The 24,221-nt window shown below is 51.8% G+C and overlaps 1 protein-coding gene across 1 annotated transcript in view; it reads left to right on the forward strand.

The window, feature by feature from the left end:
- CDH22 (cadherin 22) overlaps positions 1-24,221 on the forward strand; it is a 67,797-nt gene that overhangs the window by 2,600 nt on the left and 40,976 nt on the right. The window contains exons 2-3 of the mRNA XM_058562578.1: positions 6,684-6,978; positions 20,142-20,261. Coding sequence (XP_058418561.1) covers positions 6,684-6,978; positions 20,142-20,261 — 415 coding nt within the window. The remainder of the gene's footprint in view (positions 1-6,683; positions 6,979-20,141; positions 20,262-24,221) is intronic.

A 24,221-nucleotide genomic window follows, 5' to 3' on the forward strand; every position in this document is an offset into this window, starting at 1 on the left:
CCCACTTCCTGAGAAGATGGGAGAAACCAGCCGCTGGCTCACCACTCTCATCTGCATCCACTTAGCCATTGTCATTTCAACAGCACAAGCCAAACCCCACCCCCTCTCCTTGAACCACAGTCTGTCGGCAGTGGGAGGGCCCCAGGAAGTCTCTTTATTATAAGATGGGGAAACCAAGGCCAGAGGCAGAGAACATCGTGCCAAGGCCACACAGCAAAACCGTGACAGTCGCAACCCAAGAGACCAGATCTCCTGAGGCCCGCTGTAGGCCCAGTGCAATTGAACTGTCCTGTATGAAGCATTGAGCCAAGCATTGTGCCCGGCCTGGGGGTCTTTCTTCTCACAACAGCCTCTCACTACATCCCCACTGCTGTCATGACTATCTTATCCTCCCTCTCCATCATCTTCCCCCAGAGCCCCTCCTCTCTTACTCTCAAGGCCACTTCTAGCAAAGCACTCCATGAGGGAGGAAAGAGAAATTTCCATCATTTTGTAAACATTTGCCCAAAGCACACTGTCTTATGAAAGGTGGTATAGTGTGTGGTTCAGGGGCCCAACAGGAGACAGGCTGCCAGGGTTCAAATCCAGCTCTGCTGCTCCTTATCTCTCTGACCTGGAACATGTTAACTTCTCTGTGCCTCAGTTTCCTTTTCTGTTGAGTGAGGCTATTACTGGCACCTCCTCGAAGGGTTGTGGTGAGGATTCGGTGGGTTAGTGCGTGTCAAGAGCCTAGAAGAGCGTCTGGCTCCCGGATGTGCTTGGTAAGTATTAGTTTTTATTATTATAGGTCTCGCCTGGTAGTTCCACCGCCTTGAGCGTGCCATCTACACGGACGCTGTGAACCCCTGCCCCAAATCCTTACAGCTTTCTTCGCCACGTGATGTCCCAGTTTCTCACCACAAAGTGGGGGGAGATGGTCACTAGCCCACCCCTCCCTCCAGGAATAGGAGCTTGGGCTTTTAAAATCCACCTGTCCCCTTTCTAGCAGAGTCCCACGTTTGTACAAGTGGTTGTGTGTGCACACGCATGCGTGCGTACTCACACACACACACTCAGACCACGCTCTCTCCCTCTTCAGGGAGAAAGGACTTCTCCACGTTTTCAGTTAATTCACTGCTTCCCGGTCCCCCGCCCCAGGGAGCCACTCGGAGCATCCGTCCTTGTCGAATTCCAAAGGTAGCTTAGCAACAGCACCATCCGCGGAGTGAACCCCGGGCGCCCAACGGTAACCTGTTTTACAACCGCCTCCTCCATCACTCACCGCCAGGTTCCTGTCGGCACCCGGCACCCGCAGGAACCTCCGGGCCCGTGGTTGTCGCCAAGGCCCCACACCCACAGCTCCCTCGCTGTCCTGCCCCCTCCATAGCCCCGGCCCACCTCTTCCCCTCACCTTCTCCCAACGCCCACCCTCAGAGCAACCTCCCAGCATTTCCATACAATCTGGATATTTTGACTAATCCTTTTTCCGGACTGTAATTTCCCCCGAGGCTTCTGTCAGCTGGATATGGATTTTGTAGGATTTTTAATTTTTTTAACAAAAGATAGAATTATGGGGTCAGCACTTATGACCAGCTCCTGTGGGCGGTGAGATCTATTTTAGATATACGGCAGGATTAAAGTGGGGAGGAGAGCAGATTTAATTAAGTTGCTAATATTTAAAGAAAATTGATGAACTCCGGTTTACGAGTAGCGCAGGCATGAAGGGACCCTTTATTCTGGGGGAGCCTCTTTATTTGATTTGCTTTCCGTTTAAATCCAGGACGCGTTTTATTTGCGTAGCTGCACTGTCCGTTTAATTGTCTTTAATAAGGAAAACGTACCTCTGCTCGCATTTAATTTTGATTTAATTAGGAAGAAGTAATTAATGGCCTCGTAAATCCCATTTTTCAGCCCCCCGGGATGAGAAGCCATCACTCCTATGTTTCTCACGTTGTTTATGATCCAGGGCTGGGGTGTGGGGAGGGGGAATCTCCTCCCGGGCCGTCCACACTTGATGCGATGGAAAGAACCCAAGATGAGGAGTCAGAGAGGCCTCAGGGCTGCTGCTTATTAGCTGTGTGACTTTAGGTAAGATATGGGCCCTCTCTGAGCCTCAGTTTGCCAATCTGTACAACGGGGGAGAGAATAATCTCTGATTCTCAGGATCATTATGAGATATCCATGAGGGTCTAGAAGTATGCCCAGGGCCTCTCCTCCCTAGTCTAGCTCACGTGTACCTGAGATTTAACAGAGTGACTGGATCCTCCAGAAATTCCAGAAGACACTTGGGGAATTCCACTGACAGTTGTGTATTTCATTATTCATTTATTCGGTATATTTGGTGCTGTGCCCTGTGCAGGGTGCTGGGGAGATGGAAACGAAGCCACATGCTTGACCCTCAAGGAGCTCAAAACCTCACACTGTCACATGTACACGGGCACACACACACACACACGCACACGCACACACTCGACTCTGTCCCACTCCCCCTGTATTTTCTCTGCACACATTGTCAGAGCACCTAGTGTGTGCAAGGCATGGGGAGTTCATACAGAGATGAATCAAAATTAGTCCACTCCCCTGAGGCCCATGACAGCTGGAGGGACAGATGTGCAACACTGCGGTGTCACAGAGTGTGGAGCAGAGGGGAGTGTGCATGGGGCAGGGGTGCAGAGCAGGATGGGGGCTCTTCAACCAAATGGGAGGGCATCTGAGAGGGCTGCCTGAAGGAAGAAACAAGCTGAGTGTAAAAGACGAGAAGGGATTGGATGATGGCCCCTGGATCTCCAGTGAGCCAGGATTCGAGCCTGTGGTTCTTGTGTTAGGAGATGGGGGGATGCACCAGGTGGCCCTCAATCCCCCCCAAGACCAGGGCAGGAAAAGGAGAGGGAGGTAGTCTGCACTGAAGACCTACTATATGCCAGGAGCAGCCACATATTATCTTATGACTCTTCAGAACTGTGGGTAGTAATACCAGTCCAATTTACAGATGAGAAAACTAAGGCTCAGAGAAGGGCAGCCTCTTGCCCAGGGCTGTGCAACAGGTCAATGACAGAGCTGAAGCTGATGCCTGGCTGTTCCTGAATCTGTCATCTCTCCTGATTTGTGATTTGAAGTCATTTTCTGAATGATGAAATAGAGGCTCAGATTGAGGAGGCCACCAATGACTGTGACCTGTAAGTACAGGGCAGAAGACTGGTGTCCAGGCCTCCCCCACAGCTGGGCAGCCCAGTGACTGCCCTGCAGCCCACTGCCTCCTCCTTTCTCCCTCTTCCTTAGCCAGAAACATTGTAAGTGGACTAACTAGATTCCAGAGGCTGCAGAGGGACCAACCTGTACATTGGAGTCAAGCAGACCTGGGCCCATCTCAGTCTCTTCACCTGGAAAATGGGGATACATTTACATATGCCACAAAGTTAAATTAGATTTCTGCAGAGGCCCACAACGCACGTCTGACACATAGTAGGCACTCAGTAAAGGAGAGCACCATCCTCCAGCCCCCACTCATGGTGAGGGTCTTGAGAAACATCTTCCTGAGGTAGAGCCACAGACACCCCCTCTCCACTCCGGAGCCAGGACCCAGGCAGGCAAGGCAGACAGCCCAAATCCCAAGCTCTGAGTTCTCAGCTCCTGCCCAGGCCAAGCAGCCTTGTCTGACTCTGCAGTCCCCAGAGAGTAGCCACTGGGCCCCAGTGTGAGCTCTGTGTCCTTCACTGAAGAACATCGATGACATCAGCACTGGGTTCCACTCCCTCCTACCCACTCCTCACTCATAAGTGGTCCCTGTCCGGGGTCTCAGTTAAACTGTCGAGGGCTGCAGGGACAGGATGGAGACCCAGGAGACAGAAAGGGAAGGAAACAACCATTTATGGAGTGCTTAGGTCATTACAAACATGCTCTCATTTAATCCTCACCGCACCTGTGCCAGGTAGGGTGATTTCGCAGGTGGAAAAACAGACTCCGAGAGGTAAAATTAACAAGCCCGTGGTCACAGCATTAGTGATGAGTGGTGGGATCAGGAGCTTGGCTTCCCGCACTTAGCTGTGTGACAAAGCAAATGATTTGCCCTCTCTGTGCCTCAATTTTCTTATCTGAGAAATAGGAAGAATAATAATGTTTCATATGGCAGTGATAAAACAATAAGATTATAGCTGTTAAGCATCCCCCAAATGGTATCTGTTCTGCCATGCTGCTCAGAAATGTTTGCTGATTAAATAAGCAGACAACAGGTCTGACTGGGAAGTGAGTGAAGCTCCCTAAAAGGGAACGTATCCACCCTCTCCTGTCCCCATCTCCCCTGGGCCAAGGTGGAGGAAAAGCACAAAGAGCAAACAGGAGAGACAGGACTCCTCATCCCCAGCACTGCCAATGATTCAGGGCCGACGTCCTGAGATAATTTTATTGGGGGCATTAAACTGAGTTATGAGGTTTTTACAATCCAGCCACTTATGAGAAATCTATTAACAGTAACTGGACAGGAAGAAGGCTTCTCGGTGGAGCCCAGGACGGGCATTAATTGGGGCAATCTATAACAGGACGGGGACCCAGAAAGGTTCCACCAGCCGCTTCCATTTACTCCCCGCAATTTCTGCTGAGAATCAGCAGACTCGCCAAAAAGAGAGAGATGCCCATTAATCGGCTAATGAAATATGAAAATGTTTATGGGCCATTCAATCTTCCAAATGGCACTTCTATAATCCACCTTTCAGACACAAAGTTCCACCAGCAGAATTTATACCCGGGCTCCTCCCGCGTGGCTGGGGGTGGGCTTTCGTCCCCCTTCGTGACGACTTCATTGGCACCTGTTATCCTGCTGAGTGAGCTGGGGGATGCAGCTTCCCGGCCTGAAAGAGGCCTTTGGGATTTTCTCATTCACACCCCATCTCTGCAGAAGCTTAGAGAGAAGCAGAGACCCGCCCGAGGTCACCCGCTTCATCGGATGCATTTTCCTCTGCTCAGTCAGTGCTGCCTCTGAGACTCGGGCATTGAAGGATAAGGACTTGGGTGTTTCTGTTTGGGAGAACAGTCTTCTTGCTGGTTCCTTGCCCGGAGATCTCAGTGCAGTGAAAACAGCCTGGGATGGATCTGAAGCCTAACAGTGCCTGGATTAAATCCCAGTTATATATAGCTAACATTTAGTAATAATAGAATAATAACGAAAGTACCATTTATTGGACACTTATCATGTCTCAGGCAGGCTGATTTTCAGCTAATACATACTGGTGTAGTTGTACCGGTTGTTAAAACAGTGGAAAAGATCTCTAGCTGCGGTAATAGTCCCTCTCCTCTCCTCTCCTCGACTCCCTCAGCCCCTCGCGCCTCTCCCTGATCCAGCAACCTAAGGGTCCCTGCCTAGCCCAGCAGGGGCCCTGCTGCAGTACCGTCCATGGGCAGGACCCCTGCCATGCTGGCTGCTAAATGTTGTAAGTGTCACATGGTGCCAGGCAGGTGCTGAGGGCCTTATGTGGCCCTTCAGCTCAGCCTCCCAACACCTCTAGGATCCACGTGTTACAGAGGAGGTGACTGAGGCCCGGAGAGGTCCAGTGGCTTGTGCAAGGACGCGCAGGAAGAAGATACTGCAGCTACGGCCAGGCTGTGCTGCCTCTTCCTCCCCGTGAGCTCCTCCCTCCTCCCTGGAGGCTTGAGGATGGAGTGAGAAGGCCCAGGCTGTGGACCAGGCCAGTTCCTCCAGGTGTCTGACCTTGAGCAAATCATCCCACTTCTCTAATCCTCAGTAGGAAAATGAAAAAAAAATCTGCAAAATGAGGATAGCAAAACCTACTGTAGTAGACTTTTTTTAAGAGCCCTGAACTAAATGTGTAAATTGCTTAGCACGGTGCCGGGCGCGGAGCAGGTGCTCCTGCAGTCTGCATTCCCTTCCTCCTCTCTCCCTTCACTCCCCGTCCCCGCCATGTGCCAAGCTCTGAGGCTGGCTCTGCAGATGCTGAGATGAGTGAGATACCAGCCCCTGGGGGCTCAGAGCCTAGGGAGCCTGGACCTATAACTCAGCGAGGTCATGGACAGCAGTTTGGAAGCCTGTTAGAAGTGCAAACTCTGAGAACCCCACCCCAGACCTACTGAGTCAGAATCTGCATTTTAACAAGATCCTCAGGTGATTTGCATGCACATTGAGGTTCGGGAAGCGCTGGGTACAGCAGTCCTCCAAGCTGAACATGATAATGATGGCTTGATGTATGGCAGAGATCTTGGAGGGGAATGGGGGGGAGCGGTGTCCAGAAAAGCTTTCGGGAAGAGGTGGCATTTGAACTGACTGAGCCTTGTGGGATGAGTAGACTTTCCGTTGGCAGAGAAATAGGGCAGGGTGCTCGAAGCGGGCGCAGGGAGGGGTGGAGGTGGCTTTGGGCATCTTTGTAAAGACAGTGGGGAACCGTGGAACAGTTGCAAGCAGGGGAGGCTGTGTTCAGATCTGCCTCTGAGCTGATAGCTCTGGCTGTAGCAGGGAAGGCAGGTGACAGGGCAGGGCTGGAGCAGGGAGGGCCGTGGAGGGCTGGTGAAACACTCCAGGCCAGACAGTGAGGCCTGGGACTGGGGTGAGCGTGGCTTCCCGGGCCGCAGTGTCTTCACTGAAGGATAGGTATGTCAAAGGAGAGATGTGCTTAGGAACAGGCCCCCAGTCGGACTCGAGGGGGAGGCCGAGAGGAGTTCTACCCAACCTCCCCCGTGCCTTCCTCCTGCCTCCTCAGATCCACTCGGACTCAGACGAGGGTGACGGGGCCATCAAGTACACCATCTCAGGCGAGGGCGCTGGGACCATCTTCCTGATTGACGAGCTGACGGGTGACATCCACGCCATGGAGCGCCTGGACCGCGAGCAGAAAACCTTCTACACGCTGCGGGCACAGGCTCGGGACCGCGCCACCAACCGCCTGCTGGAACCCGAGTCGGAATTCATCATCAAGGTGCAGGACATCAACGACAGCGAGCCCCGCTTCCTGCACGGCCCCTACATTGGCAGCGTGGCCGAGCTCTCACCCACAGGTGGGCTGCGGGGGGTGAGCCGGGCTTGGGGGGGAGCTGCCCGGTTCTGAGTGGGAGCCTGCTGTGGGGAGTGGCTGACGCTCTGGGGAGGGGCCGGAGAGACAGGAACTGTCGCAGGCATAGTCCTGAACACAGTGGGAGCCGCACACCTGGACAAAGGCACACGCGTGACCTCAGACACATACATGGACACAGTCCCCACATGGGCATGGCCTACATGTGGACACAGCGACACACTTGGATATGGCCATACACCCACACGCAGTCACACACACAGGCCCAGCCCCCCTTACAAGCTCAGCTGTCCACCTGTACGCAGCCAAACTCAGGCCAGGCTCCATGCACAGGTGACATCGGGACAGTCACACACACAGACACAGCACAGGCCTTGGCTACAAACCCCACACAGGCGCAGACACAACTGACCACGGGCACGCCTACAACCAGAAATAACCAGAGTGAGACGCCGCTGAAACAAGGCCCAACCACACAACCAGACACGGCCTCACAGCCGACAGCCACATACAACCCGACCCAGGAAACAGCCCCTCACACAGGTGGAGCTCAGGGGCAGACACAGCCACCTGCATAGACGCAGGCAGAAGCCACAACCAGACGTTACCATCCTGGGGCAGGGCTCCCCCCAAGTGTAGCCACAGCCAGGCCCGGACACAGCCAGATGCAACAACATCCAGACCATCATTCCCCACCCACAGGAAGCCTGGCAGACCAAGACCTGGCCCCCTGGGGACACAGGTTCACAGAGATGGCTGAGCCCCCAGACAGAGATTCAGCTGCACGTACCAGGCGTGGCTGCGAACACCCAGAGGCACTGGGCACACACAGTTGTACACGTAGAAAAGGGAGCACACACACCAAAACACCCCTCTGCTAGAAGACCTCAGACCTCCCGTATTCAGAAACTCACATTTGCACAGCAGCAGGACACTGAAGCTAAAGATGGGATGGGTCTTCCCTCTCCTACTGTGGGGCCCACAGACTGTTGTCTGACCATCAAGGCCCCACTCAGCCTGGGGCTCCTGGTAGAAGCTGGAGTCGTGGGGTGAGGGGCATAGTCAGTAGCTGCCATCTCCTTCCACCGTGTTAGCCTAGGTCACCTGCAAGCCAGGCTGGACAGGGAGCAGTGGCCCCAGGTCCTGGACACCACGTTCCGTCGCTGACGCTCTGTGGCCAAGGGCTCGGCGCTGCCTCTCTGTGGGCCTTCCAGCACTCGGCTGCATGTCAGAAGCCAGGGGTATTTGGGTTCTTGGCAGAGGGCGCAGTCAGCCCAGCTTTCCCAGATTGGCCTAAATCGGGCAGATTGGTGGGCAATGAGCAGGCAGCCAGTAATGGAAGAGGAGAAAGTGGACCAGAGAAAATAGTGGGCACAAAGGGATGGTAGGGAACAGGGAACAGTGAGGGTGTGAATGTGGGTTTGAGCTGATGTAGACACACACACACACGCATCCACACGTATGACTGGTGGGCATATGCATTCACACATGTGTGTGCACATGCATGGCCAGCTGAACAGCACTTAAGGCCTGTGCATGCACGTGACATGCAATGTGTCTATTTGCATAGTCTAACAACTACGTATGAGGACCTACCATGTTCTAGGCAGTGGGGACACAGCAGTGAAAAGGCACACAAGCCTCCTTGCTCTCATGGAGGGCATGTCCGGCTGAGGAAGACAGGCAGGAAGCAAGTAAATGAACAGATCATTGGTCTGGGAAGGCTTCTTTGAGGAGGTAACATTAAAGCAGAGACCCGAAGGGCATGGGCCCTGGGGGAAGAGCATTCCAGGCAGAGGGAACAGTATGTGCGAAGGCCCTGAGGATAAGTGGAGAGGCGAGCAGAATGTGCAGCCATGTAGACCATGGTCAGGGCTTTGCCTTTTATGCTGAGCAAGCTGGGAAGTCAGTGAAGGGGCTTGTTCAGAAGAGTGACATGATCTGACTTAGTTTTAACAGGATCAGTTGGCTGTTCTGTGAAGATTAGATGCGGGGGAGGGGCAAGGGCAGAAGCAGATTGTCCATTGAGGGCGATGTTGCAATTACCTAGGCAGGAAATGACGGTGGCTTGGAACGAGGTGGTACCAGCAAGGGTATTGAAAAGAGGTCGAGGTCGACTTTTAGATATATTTTGAAGGTAGAGCTGAAAGCATTTGCTAATGGTTTGGATGAGGGGTGTGAGAGAAAGAAAATTCAAGGATGACTACCAAGATTTTGACCTGGGCAATTAAATAAATGGAATTTCCGTTGACTGAGGTGGGAGAAGCAGTGGGAGGAGCAGATTTGGGGGATGGAGGGAAATCAGGTGTTTGGTTTCAGACATGCTAAGTTGCAAGGACTTATTAGAAAACCAAGGGGAGACCTTGAAAAAAGTAGTTCAATATACAGGTTCAATGGAAAGGTCTGGGCTGGAGAGATAAATTGGGAAGTTGTCAGTGGCAAAGACCCATGGATTCTCAGAGCTCGGCAAATACTTAGAAATCAATTTTGCAAGTGGGGAAACTGAGGCTCAGAGGAGCAGTGATGTGTCCACGGTCACACAGCAAGTCAGAGGTAGCTCAAGCCCCTGACTTCCCAGGTTCAGCAGCCCCCACTCTGGGACTCAAACTCTGGCCTAAGAAGACATGGCCCTGTGTCTCTTCACCCAAAACGGACCTGCACGTTTCCACGTGGAAAAGACCAGAAAGGTGGCAAGAGATGAGGCTGGAGGAAGAAGCAGGAGTCATATCCGAAGGACGTAGCCTGGGAAAGGCTTAAGTGAGGAAGTGACACGGGCAAACTTGCATTTTAGAAAGCTCCCTCTGCAGACTTGCATTTTAGAAAGCTCCCTCTGCTGCAGTGTGGAGGATGGAGATGGGGCAGGGGGCTCCCGAGGGAGGTGCAGCCCCATATCCACCAGGTGGCTCGTCCATCTCTGCTTCACTCTCACTTCAACTCCGAGAGGTGGCAGGACTGCCGGTAGCATCCTCGTTGAACAGATGGGAACACCGAGGCTCAGAGAGGGATGTACCCACAGTTACATAGCAAGTCAGTGACCAGCAAGTCTCTGGGATTGGCTCCCAGACTGGTGGAGTGGCAAGGGTCCTTGTGTCACACACGGGGGAATTGAGACCAAGAGGAGGGCAAGACTCGTTCAAGGTCACCCAGAGAGTAGGAGGCAGAGCCGGCCCCCAGCTGCATGGGTATCCGCCTAAGGAGCCCCAGCCTCACCTCCCTCTCCCAGCCCGGATGCTGACATTCCACTCAGGAAAAGGTCAGGCAGGGAGACTCAACGTGGACAAGCCGGGGACCCCAGGAGGGGGAGGGAGAAAGCAGAAATCAAATTAGTTTACTTCATTTGAGCAACTTTTTGAAGGGGAAGCAAATCCGACACCCGGGTGCTTGCGGGGACTCCGGGCGGCTTTGAAAAATCAGTCACAATTACTGAGCCTCCTGATCTGGGCTGAGCGGGCGGGGCCGACACGCGGCAGCAGGGTCTGGGAGGCTGCGGAGATCTGAGGGAGCGGGGACGCAGCTTGAGACATGAAAGGCAGCAGCGTTCGCAAATTAAACCACTCACAGCTTAAAAGCGAAGGGAAGTGTGCCGGGGGGGCCTCCAATGAGCCACACTCTTGAGGAGGGGCGTGCCAGCCACGCTGAGCCTAATGGAGCGGAGCAGGTCCTGCAGCTGACAGTCAGGAGGCCTGGCTCCCGCGACCTTGGGCGAGTCCCTTCCCCTCTCTGGGCCCCAAGTTCCCTTCTGAGCATTGAGAGGGTTCATTCAGGCCCTGATATTTGAGTTACCTACTCTGTGCCAGACACTGTTCCAGGCACTGGAGTGCTTAGGAAGGCTGCGTATAGAGCAGGGAGAGAGACAGGAAAGAAAGAAACAAGCCAATGTACTATATGCCCTGTGGTGTAAGTGCTGTGAAGAATAAGGGAGCTGGGAGTTATATTGGAGGAGTGCTATTTTAGATAGAGGGATCAAGGAAGGCCTCTCTTTTTATAAGAGGCCATTTGAACAAAGATCTGGAGGAACCAAGGGAGTGAACCAAGAAGCTATGTGAAACAATGCTTTTCTTATTTTCTTGTGCATCCACATTACCTGGAGGGCTTGTTGAAACACAGATTACTGCCCTGCCCCTCAGGGTTTCTGATTCAGCAGGTCTGGGCTATTAGAAATGCTTGTGTTTTTAACAAATTCCAAAGTGATGCTGATGCTGCTGGTTCAGGAACCACACTTGGAGAACCACTAAGCTGGAGGAAGAATGTTCCAGGCAGAGGGAACAGCAGGTGCAAAAGTCCTGAGGCATAGTGTGTTTGTCGTGTTTGATCAGTGGCAAGGAAGTCGGTGTGGGTGAAGAGAGGAGTAAGTGAGGGGGAGAGTGTGCAAGGAGGTCACAAGAGGTACCAGAAGCCAGATCACATGGGACTTTGTAGCTGTTGAAAGGTTTTCAGTTGTACTCTGAGTGAGATACAGAGGAGAAGACTGACATCACCCAACTTATATTTTTAAAGGATGACTTGTTGGCCACCATGTTGAAAATAGACTGTAGGAGGCAAGATTGGAAGTAGACAGATCAGTGAGGAGGCAACTGAATCGTGCAGGCAAGAGGTGACGGCAACTTGGATCAGTATAGGTGGTGAGAAGATATGGGATTCTGGATGTACATTGAAGGTACAGCCAACAGGGTTTACGAGGGATTGGATTGGATGTGAGTGAGACAAGACAAGGATGATGCTGAAGATTTTGGCCTGAGCAATGGGATGGATGGGGCTGCTATTGCTGAGATGGAAAATGCTCCAGGAAGAGCAAGTTTGCAGCACAAAATTAAGAATTCATTCTTGGACGTATTAAGATTGAGATGTCTACTAGAAAGCCAAATGGAATTGTCAAGGGGACAGTTGGAGCTCTGAGTCTGGAGGTCAGGAGGGAGATCAGGACCAGAGATACAACTTTGGAAGTCGTCGGCAGAGAGGAGGAACTTAAAGCTTGAGGCTGGATGAAATCAACAAGGGAGTGAGTTTTGATAGAAAAGAATTGTACTAGATAATCTCTTGATGTTGGCGAGGGCCAGACCTCTTCCCTGGGGTGTCACAACCGGACCAGTGGACAACAAGAGGATGTCACATGGCTCCCAAGCCCAGTTCAACTCCACTTACTTATAAATGCCAACTATGTATAAGACAACATACTTGGCACTGTTGAGGATACAGAAGTGAGAAGTTCAATCCAGCACACATCTATTAGCTACTACTTTATTCTGAGCACTGCAGGGGATGTAAAGATAAGTAACTGAATTAAATCCACAAATGTTTATTAGCACCCATTATATACAAGGCCTCCAGTGTACTTGGCTCTGTAGGGGTTGCAAAGATGAGTCACCCAACTTAGCAAACATTTATTTGCACCTACTTTATATATAGCCCCAAGGGAATATAAAAATAAGCAGTTGCTTTCAATTCAATAAACACATATTAGTGCCTACCATATACATGGCACTTTGCTAGGGATGTGCAGATGCCGAGATGAGCAAGACACTACCCCTGACCTCAAAGTGGTGGCAGATCGGTTTCATCTCTGGTGCCAACTCTGGTCAATTGGTAGTGATTATAGGGCTGTGTTGAGAAGGAGTCTGAGGTCTCCTTCAGGCTCAGCAGAAAAGAATACCACAATTGATTAGTGATGTCTGCTGCGAGCAAAGGAAGGAGAATGTGGTGGCTCATACGCCATAGGATGGGCATTGCTGGGCCGTAGGATTGGGGGGCAACAGACTGTGATGGGCAGGGGCCCTGCCACAGCCGCTTTCCCATGTATTCCAATTCCTCTGTGAGGAGCAGCATCTTTAATAGATGGAGAAAGACTGTTTTGTAGTACAGTCGGCACTTCTTAAGACATTCACTAAATAATAGCTATCAGCCAACACTGCTTTCACAGACCTATTTCCCTTTATTCTCACGATCCTGGGGAATAAGCAGGGCAGGTATTACTGTCCTCATTTTACCAATGAGGAAATAAAGACAGAGAGAAATAAAATAACTTTCCTGAGGTTCCAGAGTAAGAGCTGGAGCCAGAACCAGACCCAGAACCTGGAACCAGAACCCAAGCTACTTGCCTCGGCATGCATGGGAAACCGTTACAACCGTTTCTTTAGCGTGCACAGGACTTTACAGCTTGCAGAGCGCTTTCACATCGCTAATCTCATTTCCTCCTCCCAGGAACTCTCTTGGGTTAAGTGTTGACACCCCCATTTTACAGCTGAGGAAACTGAGGCTCAAGAGGGGAAGGGATATAAAATTGGGAGAGCACATGGTCTGATTGCTAAATCCACTGCTTAGCGGATGGTGGCAGAGAGCACAGGAGAAAGGCAGGAGGCAGGGTGTTCCCCAGGGGTCTCGTTTGGGGAGGGCAGCGGCAGGCTGCGAGCCTCCGACTGTCCCGTCTGCAGCTGAAGAGAGTGTGGCTCAGCAGCCCTCAGGCCCAAGCCAGGAATCAATCGCTGGCCTCTGCAGAGACAACTTCTAAAGATGTTTTTAATTAAAGTCCAGGAAGATCTATATGTGCAATATCTCCTTGCCTAGCAACGGCACTGGCTCTCACCGCCCAGGATCAGGGGGAACGGGACAGGAGGTTTCTGGTGAGGAGAGGTAGCAGAGAGGATTAGTCAGCCCCATGGCCCAGATAATCTGGACAAGGAAGAGTGTATCCATGTCTGTCTTTGTCTTTTCCATCAACAAATCACTCAACAAACATGAACACCCTCTTTATGTCAGGCCCTGTGACAGTGGGTACAAAAGTGACAAAGCCACCATCCTGCCCTCAAGGGTCTAGCACTTAGTGAGTGCTCTGTAGATGTTGGGTGACTGAATGAAACTGAATTATAAGCAAAAAAATGTTTGCTTTCTGCAACTGACAGAGGAATGCTATTGCCGGCACTTAGAATGATGCTGTCCCAAACAAACAAGGTGACCAGACTACATAACAGAAGGTGTCTTTTAAACGTGAACAGGACAGAAGAGTGTTTGGGTCTCAGTTTGGGGTGTTAGGAGAGTCCTCTCTCTCAGGGGGACAGTTTAGATCCCACATACACAGTCAAGGGTTGTCTGCATGGGTGAGTCCATGGCTGGGATCCATAAGGAGAGAAAGAGTGAGGGGAGGGTATTCCAGTTCCCGGGAGACTCTGGAGAGGTGTGTTTGTGACATAGGAGGGCTCTGATCCCATCAGGCCGAAATCGCCTTTCTTCTCCTTGTGCCCCCTCCCGCTCTCTCCCGCTCTCCTCTTGCTTCCTATGTATCTCTGTCTGTCTTTGTTTCTATAGAACCCTACTTTCTGACTTTATCTCTGTATTTCTCCCTCCTTCTGTCACACTGTCTCTGTCCCACTTTCTCTCTGTCTCTATGTATCTCTGACTCTCTGACCCTCATCTCTCTGTCTCTGTCCTAATTTCTCCCTGTGCGTCTAGGTATCTCTGTCTATCTCTCTGAATCTCTGTCCCTCTGTCACTTGTCTCTCTGTCTCTGACACACTTTCTTGCCCCATCTCTCTGCCACCTTCTCTGTCACTTGTCGCTGGGCCTGCCTCCTCCCTCTCTAACCTGCGACCCCTCCCTCCCATGCAGCCACTTTCCTTCATCTCCAGTGCATCATTCGTCTACATTAGGCTGCCCTGGCTGGGCGGCCGAAGTGGGGTTGAGGCTAGCCCAGCAAGCCGGCATTATAAGTGATGATCAAAGAGAGAGTTGGGAGGAGGCAGTGAGGGGCTTGTTTCCTGTGTAATCTGAGTGTTCCCAGGGACTCGACAAGTGGTTTTTAATTTTTAATAGAAAGCATTCTGTGCAGTTCCAGCAGCAGCAGGGGGTGGGACTCATTTTTTATAAATGTTTGAGAAGCTAAATGTGAGCCAAGGGTTTCCCCAGGCCCAGCGGGGCAGCAAAGGGAGGTAGGGACGAGGCAGGATGATAATAATTACGAACATCTTCATAATAATGACACTTGGTCACCTCGGTTGAGGAGTCTGTTCTTTTCCAAAGTGCTTCATCTTTTTCGTCTCATTAAGGGGTCCCCTTCACCCAGTGAGGCAGGAAGGATAAAGCGTTGTCTCCATTTTACAGAAGAAGAACTGAGGCCCAGTCAGGTCAGATAGTTTTCCCACAGCTACACAGACAGCTGAGAGCAGGGCTGGAATGAAAATTTATGTCTTCAATCCCTCAGCTTTACTCCATGCAGGACCCCCTGCTCCCTGAGCCAGCTGGGGCTCCTCCTGGAGGTTCTAGAGTCCAAGTTTCGGCCTCAATTGGACCTCACAAGATAGGAAAGCATTCTGGCTTGGGAGCCAGGACTTGGGTTCCAATTCTGGCTCCATGACGAACCATGTCAAAACCACCCAGGTAAACCAGAGATGAGGGGTGAGCAAGCCTCTTCCAGCCCGATTCTGGTACCCAAGGGTCTCCTACTCAGGGCCAAGGACACAGCCCCAGAGATCTTCTGACCATACAGAGAGAGGAGAAAGGAATAATCTCCAACTGAGTGCCCACTAAAATCCATCATCTCTAATCCCCATAGCATCTCTGAGAGTCAGAGTGAGCCCCTCTAAATTACAGATGAGGAAACAGGGGAAGACTTCACCAAGGGCACAGGGTGAGGAAGTGATGGGATTTGAACTCAGGGCTCTCTGATGCCAAAGGCCCCATCCCCACCCCACCTGGCCCACCAGTTTCCATGGAGTTGAGATGGGCATCTCCTCTCAGGAATGTTCAACTTCTCATGCTGATTTTGTGTGGGAGGAACACTGCTGACTTGGTGGCGTGCATCATCCTTGCTGCTTCCTTCTGAGTGTTGGTCTCAATACAGGCACAGTGAGTCCAGGAGGGTGATATACTGGCTACACAGACCTGGGTTTGAATCTTTCCCTACCATTTACTAATGATGTAACCTTGGAAAAGTCATTGAGTCTCTCTGTGACTCAGTTTCTTCATCAGTTCAATCAGGAGTGGGGTCGAGGGCATCAGTTCTTAGCCTGGGACGCACTTTAGAATCAATCTGGGAGCTTTTAAAAATGCCTTTGCCTGTGCTTCACCCCAAAAGAGTCCTATTGAATTGGTCTGGGATGTGGTTCCACATCGGTTTTATTTTAAAGCTCCTAAGAGATTCTAATGTGCAGCCAGGCTGAGAACCACTGGTTTCTGTGCTCTCCAAAGACCAGCCTTCCATATCTAACATTCCACATGGAGCCCTGGGCTCTGATCCTGTTTACCCAAGGATCAGTTGGGCAGCCCTCCCTATGCCAGCCTGGATTGAGGCCCTTAACATAGCAGAAGAGCTGACCGGCAGCACCACAGACAGTGAACAGCTCATCCCAGCCAATCCCGGCCCGACTTCTGGAGGTCTCAGTTTGAAGCAGCTGTTGGGGAGGGAGAATCCTGAACGCAACTCCTTGCCACTCCCCTCCTCTACCCTCCCTCTCTTTTCTCTGACTCTTCCCTCTCTTACTTGACTGTCTACCTCTACTCCTATGGACCCTCCTCCTCCTACCTTATAAGGCAGGATACATGTGGGTTTTGACATCAGATCGACCTGGGTTTGAATCCTGCCTCCCCTGTTTCCTTGAGAGGTGACGTTGGGCGGGAACTGTCCTCGGTGCTGAACATGGAAATCTATTTGTGTTCTCACAACGATCCTGAGAGTTTGGTAGTCCTGTTACCCCCATTTCACAAATGAGGAAATTGAGCTACAAAGGGGCTCATCACTTAACTTCATTCAGCCTCTATTTCCTCATCCATAAAGTGGCAATCTTAATAGAGCTAACTTCAAGGCTTTATTGTGTAAATTCTACGAGATAATGTACATTAAGGGCTTACCACATTATCCAGCATAAAGTAGTTATTCAATAAACGTAATCTATCATTATCATTGAATAATGATATATAATAATAGATTTTATTATTATTCATTAGTAATTCACAGTTTCACTCTTCACTGTGCATAGTGGTTTCCTGTATCTGTAAGATGGGAATGATACAGGATTCTACTGGAGTCAGCTTGTATCAGCTCACAAGAGCCAAATATTGATTTTCAGGAGTTTCTTGAACCACTTTATATCACATTGGTAGCTTGAAATTGGCCATGGTGAGAGTATTTACACCGTGGAAATCAGCAAACACTACAAAGCAGGACATTGCTCCCTGCTCCTCCACTCCCTGGAGCCAATGGTTAAACATTTACCAGCCTGCCACTGCATCTACATCATACAGTTGGCATGAGGACTGAAGGAGAGAATGGACCTGGTGGTGCTTTGTAAACTACAAACTGCTGAACCCAGGGGGATGACCTGAGGTGGTCCCACAGCAGCCACAAGCCTGGAACTCTTTTGTCTGCCAATTCTGGGCAGCTGCTGACTTGTGAAGGAGGTGGGAGGGGCTGTGGGGCCTGGGGAACCACTGGTGAATCACTGACCCTTCACCATCCCCACGTGTCGGCATTAACTGTAATGGCTGCAATAAAGAATCCCGGATTGGGGAAATGATTCCATCATCCCCACGGGAGTCCCTGGGATGCAGCCAGAGAGGGAGAGAGCTCAGCCATGTCCCTGGGGAGTCACTCAGCCCGGCATTGTGCCTTGCCCAGAGGGTGGAGGGAACATGCAGAGGGGAGTGACAGGGAGACCCTCTCTCATAACAGTTACAACAGCCACTGTTTATTGAGCACCCACCATGAGCCTGATGCTTTATGTATCCTCTCCCATTTCAGTATGTCTGGGAGGGAGGCAGGATTGTGCCATTGTATACTGGCATGCATTGCCTCCTGAGACGACAACACAACAACCTGCATTTATCGAGTTCTTAGCACGGGCCAGACACTGTCCTTGGTGCTGAACATGAAAATCTATTTGAATTCTCAGAACAATCCCAGGAGTTTGATAGTACTGTCACCTTCGTTTCACAAATGAGAAAATTGAGGGACAAAGGGATTCATGACATGCCCAAGGTCAGACTGCTAATAAGTGACAGGGCTGTCACTGACTGTGACTGAGTATACTGGGCCAGCCTCCCCAGTCGCTGTGCCTAAGCTGACTCTGGCACCCGGAAGGACTTTGGCATCAGAGAGCTCCGGGGTTCAAATCCTACCACTTACTCACTCTGTGCTCTCAGTCATTTCCCCTATCTGTAATTTAGGGGGCCCACTCTGTCTCTCAGAGATGCTATGAGGATTAGAGATGATGGATTTAAGTGGCTGGTGAAGCCAGTCATGTAGTGGACGCTCAATAGATTATTGCTTTCTCTTCTCTCTGTGTAATAGGAGGCACCTGGGATCATGCCCTGGGCCCTGAGTAGGAGGCCCCTGGGCACCAAGCACCGAGAGGGAGGGGGCTTGCCCAACGTCTTCCCCAGCTTCTCCGGGCAACTCTGACATGGTGGACATGGAGCTGGAGACGCCAAAGAGAGAGACGCATTGCAGGGCCAGTTTCGGAGGCTCAGGCTGGGAGGGGGGACCTGGAGAGGAAAATGAGAAATGCAAAAGAGTGAAAAATAAATACATGTGTCTGTCTGGAATGATGGAGGGCCCCAGGCTGGAGGCGGGAGAGGCGGGTGGCGGGCTGGGCTTAGCAGAATTGCTGCAGTAGCACTTCCAGAGCCTCACTCATTAGCCTGGCAGTGACCTGGCGTCACCTCCCAAAATGCCACCCTGCTGGCCCGGAGAGCCCAACCCAGCCCCAGGAGGGCCCCACCCAGAACCTCAGGAGGCCTGGGCCGCATCCCCTTACCAGCAGGGCACCCAGAAGAGGGCGTCTCCCTGAACTGAGGTCTGAGACTCATTCCCTTTGGGTCATATCCTGAGCCCCCAAGACTCCCTCTTGGGTTTCCACCCCCCTCCTGTCTGGAAAGGTTCGGATGGACCAGACGGCTTTGCCTGCCCATCCATCCGACCCCTCCCCCACTCCCACCCTGTCTAGCCTCATGTCCCAAGCCCTGCTTTCGTCAAATTGAACATGATGTCAAATTAGAGCCATCTCTGGGACAGGCCGAGAGAAGCTCCCAGTTTAATGAGGCAGCGTCGAAAATCAATAACTTAATTGCCGCTGTTTGATGGACTTTTATCCAATTTATACTCTCCCCAGCAGCCTACGTGCAGAGCATGAGGAGAAGTATGTGTGTGTCTGGGGGCGGGGACTGTCTGGGTACCCGAGGGGGAAGGGCGTGGAGAGCACCAGGGCCCACAGCCAGCTACTTCCCAAAGGGAAAACTGGGTGCTGCTATTCTCCTGCTCGAGACCAAGAGACACTGGCCTCTGAGCCCCAGTGAACTGAGTTGTCCTTCTGGGCTGCCCACTCCCCCGGGATGAGGGTGGTGTGGTGAGGGGGACCTGGAGGAAGGAGGCAGAATTCCCTTGAGAAATCAGGAGGGGCTAGGATGGGTAGAAAGACCTCTGCTTTGGGAGTCAGGTGCCAAGTTTCCACTCCTGACTCTAACTCCAACGGTGATGACCTTAACTGGTGAAAATGATAACTGCCAACACCCATTGAGAGGCTGCTCTGAGCCGGTTCTGCAGAGAGTTTAAAATGCATTCCCTCAAGGGGCCGGCCCGGTGGCGCAAGCGGTTAAGTGCGCGCGCTCCGCTGCGGCGGCCCGGGGTTCGCTGGTTCGGATCCCGGGCGCGCACCGACGCACTGCTTGGTAAGCCATGCTGTGGCGGCGTCCCATATAAAGTGGAGGAAGATAGGCACCGATGTTAGCCCAGGGCCGTCTTCCTCAGCAAAAAAGGAGGAGGATTGGCGGATGTTAGCTCAGGGCTGATCTCCTCACAAAAAAAAAAAAAAAAAAATGCATTCCCTCAACTTCATGAACCAAGAACTAGGATTGTCCCCATTTTGCTCAAGAGGAAACATTCAGAGAGGCTGCCTTCCCTCGCCAGAGTCCTACAACTGGGAACCACTGAAGGGAGATTTGAGTCCAGATCTGACTCCATGGTCATGCTTGAGCCACTAGGAAGGCTCCAGAACATTCTGGAAGTGGGTTGGGAGTCTGTGTGGGGATGTGGACTGTGAGGGGACTGGCTTCAATGACCTCCAGCCTGAGTCTCCCCTCCCAGCTTCCCTGGGGGTGGGGAGAGGTGGGGAGGACGAGGGCAGCAGCCCCAGGTGACCCCTGTCTCGCTTGGTCCCCCGGGCCCAGGCACGTCGGTGATGCAAGTGATGGCCTCGGATGCGGATGACCCCACGTACGGCAGTAGCGCTCGGCTGGTGTACAGCGTGCTGGACGGAGAGCACCACTTCACCGTGGACCCCAAGACCGGTGAGGGGCGGCCTCCGGCCTAAGGGCGGAGAGGCGGGGCCGGGACCCGGGCCTGGGAGCGGGGCGCAGGGGCAGGGCCGGAGGGGGCGGGCCGAGGACGGCAGCCGGATGTCTGCTGTCGTTCTTCTAACCAAACTGCGCTGAGGGTACGACAGAGGATGCAGAGGCGTCTTGCCCGCCCCAGGGGGCCCCAGGGTCGCGGGGAGGGAGAGGCAGCCAGGCACGAAGAGGGAAGGCCTGAGAAACAGAAAAAGAATGGGGGGGGGCGCCTGCAAGACTGGTAGAAAAGCAAAAAGGCAGGAGACAGCCACTATGGGCGCCCTGAAAGGACTTCTGAGGTCTGAGCTACGCTCCCTTGTCCTTGGAACTAAACTGAGGCAGGTGTGTCCACAGCTCTTACCAGGTCGGTCATAAGTGGAGTCTGGGGGGTCAGCTGGTCAAGGGGACCTTTTCAGCAGTTGTGAAAGCTCTGTTCAAATGGCAGTTGTTAAAGATCTGATGGAAAAACAGAGACCGATACGTCGTCTTTGCTTATTTGCCCTCCCGCCTCATCCCCGCCCCCCAAACAATGGTGCAGCACCTCTGTTCACCCACTCTGATGTTAGAACCTGATTACGGTTCTCAGGGGCCTTTCGAGTGGCAGGGAGGACGGAAGGAGGAGACTGAGGCTCAGAGAAGTGAAGAGGCTCGCTGAGGTCGCACAGCTGGGAGTGGCTGCCAGTTCCAGGGGCAGTGCTCTCACTGTCCCTGGGATAGGAGGGGCAGGGCCGGAGTGAAGTCTGGAGATGAGACATCAGGCACCACAGAACATTTGTCAGATGCCACCATGGGGCTCACAGTCCGGTGGGGGCAGGGAGACAGGCATATGCATGAGGAGTTAGGATGCAAGGTTCTTGGAGGCGGTAGCAGGGGATCTCCAAACGATGAGAAGGTGTTGGCCAGACCAAGATTCAGAGAAGGGCATTCCAGGCAGAGGGCACGGTGCAGGCAAAACTGGGAGGAAGAGAACAGCCTGAGGCATGAGGGGAATTGTAAGCAACTCAGGATTGAGGAAGCAGGAGTGTTGAGAGGTGATGTGGAGAGGCTGGCAGGAGCCTGACTGTGCCCAGCGTAAGCCAGGCTGAAGAGCTTGGATTTTATTCTAAAGGCAATGGGGCGGGGTGGATGCAGGGGGTGCTTGATGGATTTGGGTGTTGAGTTTTTGTTCATGTGTTTGTTTTGTTTTGTTTGGAGGGAGAGGTTGAGTATGGCAGTCTATGAGCACAGTTATAATTGTATTCTCTTATACATAATATCTACATGATTTTTGTCTCCTTGCAAAAGGATACATTTTAGAAAACATTCAAACATAAAGAAATGTTACAAAAAAAAAAAGAAAGAAAGTGCTTCCCACCCCCATTCCCAGTAACTGCGGCCCCAAAGGTAGCCACTTGGTGTATGTATCTTATGAGATCTTGGACTCATTCACTTGAAAAATATTGGGGTTTTTTTTTTAATAGATAATACATTGCAAGGTTCAAAATTCAAAAAGTCCAAACAGGTATTTAGTGGAAATTCTTCACCCCATCCAGTCCCTCAGCCACGCAGTCAGTGTCCCCAAGGCAACCAATGTCATTTTCTTGTATATCTTTCCAGAGCTCTTCTATGCATGTACAAGAAAATAGGTACATATATTTGTTTTATTTTTTACACAGATGGTAGCTATAAACACACAGTATACACACTCCTTGCCTTTTTCTCTTAACAGTACGTCTTGAAGATTATTCCATATCAGTACATAAAGAGCTTCCTCATTCTTTTATTTAACAGCTGTTGTGGATACACTAAAATTTATTTCACCAGTCCCCTCTTGATGGACACTTATGCTGTTTCCAATCTTGTGCTACAACGAACAATGCTACAGTGAATAACCTCATACATATATCATTTTGTGCTGTGTGAGTATATCTGCAGGATAATTTTCGGGAAGTGAAAAGCTGGGTCAAAGAGCGTGTGCATTTGGAATCTCGATAGATAATGCTGAAATGTACCAGATTACACTCCCAAGACCCAGAGCCTGTTTCCCCTCCTCCTCACCAACACTGCGGGTTCATTGATGACTTTTAAGCAGGGAAGTGACATGCTCAGGTTTTCATTTTAACAAGATGCCTCGGGCTGCTGCTGTAGAGCATGGCTCAGAGGCAGGAATTGAATTCAGGGAGACCCAGGAGCCTGGGGTGCCCAGCAGAGAGCCCCAAAGCACAAAAACCAAAGCCTGCACCCTTTCTCAGCACCCACCCAGACTCCTTAACCTCTTCATCTAGTTAGGGGGCCAGAGATGATGATATAGGATTGATAGGGAGGGTTAGTTGAGATGCTGAGGAAGGAGAATGAGGGATGACAGTGAGATCCTGCAAAGGGCAAACTTTGAGGGCCTGGATGAATATATGGAACTAGATTGAGGAAGGAATCTAGGGGTTCCAAACTTTTGGCCCTGGGATGGGAAGGGGTACCACCTACAGAAACAGAAGGAGAAATGTGGATTAAGAAAACTGTCTAGGAGCAGAAGAATTAGTGAACATGCCCCAGGATCTGGGGCAGAGCTAAATGATTCAGTTTTAACCATAATGGCTTTAAGATGAGAGAAGAGAAGGAGAAAGAAACATCTAGCAGGCCATCTGAAGTATGGGCCTGGAGCTCTGAGAATGGTTGGGCTCTTTAAGTTTTGGTTTCCCCATGTGCACAAGAGGGATAATAATACCCAGCTCACATGATTGTTGTGAGGATTCAATAGGAGAGTTCATTCATTCATTCAACAAGTTGTCATTGGGCCCTACTATGTGCCCATCTCTGCTCTAGCCTCTAGGAATGCAGCAGCAGGCAAATCCAAGACCCTGCCTACCTTTTATTCAAGTAGGGAATTCAGAAACGAAGCATATGAACATACAACACAATGTCAAGTAGCAGTGAGTGCTGGGAAGACACATAAAGCAGGGTAAGGGGACAGACTTAGATGAAGAAATCTGGACAGGCCTTTCTGGGGAGGTGATCTTGGGGCAGAGAACTGAGTGAAGGGAGGGTGTGAGCCATTCAGTATGTAGGAGAGAGCGTGCAGGCCAAGGGGACGGCGAGGGCGCAAAGTGCTCAGTGCCATACTCGCTACGTAAACGTAAACCAGGGGGATGATGAGGCTGATGAAGCCTTCATCCAATCAGCCTGAGGAGGTGGGGCCCTTAGAGCTCATCAGCTTTGAGGCAGGGAGTTAGAGGCAGAAAGTAGACATCAAGGAATGGCCCAGATCGAGGCTAGGAGGTGGCAGGGGTGGGCAGATGAAGGATCAGACTCCAAGACAGTGAGGAGGACGGCCAGGTTGTACGAAAGAGCATCCGCCACTGCAGACAGTCAGGAGGAGAGTGGCGAGTGGGAGACTGGGGGAGCAGGAACAGGTCCCAAGAAGCCAGAACGTGGGCACCAGGCAGGGCAGCTGAAGGAGCACAAATGGGGTTCTCGTTCTAGGGTCCCTCACCTTTCTCAGTCTGAAAGGGTCTTTGCTGACGTTTCCCAGGAAGGACCAGATTTTTCCTTCCCTGCCTTCAGCCCCGCTGCAGGAGCCGCCCTGGTGCCATTCCCAGCCCCAGCTCCATTTCCCTGCCAGGAATATTCCGCTGATGCCGGTCTATATTTAGCAGCTGCTGCGAGGTACAGTCTGTTCTCGCTGTGCAGATAGCAGGGAGCAGAGCCGGAACGGGGCCTGAGAGGAAGGTGTGAGGGAAGGGAGGAGGCGGGGCGCCAGGAGGCCAAGTGCCAGAGGAGGAATTAACTTGTGTGTTTTAAAGGCCAGGGCTGCCAGCAAGCCCCCCACCTTGGGTGACAGGGATGGCATTTGTGAGGTAATGAGGCGTCACTGGGGCTCCAGGGCCCCTTCACAGCATTTGGAGGGGACGGTGGGGGTGGCAGGGACAACAGCGGGAACTGCGGGCG

Source organism: Diceros bicornis, chromosome 19 (assembly GCF_020826845.1).
Source record: "Diceros bicornis minor isolate mBicDic1 chromosome 19, mDicBic1.mat.cur, whole genome shotgun sequence".
NCBI lineage: Eukaryota > Metazoa > Chordata > Mammalia > Perissodactyla > Rhinocerotidae > Diceros > Diceros bicornis.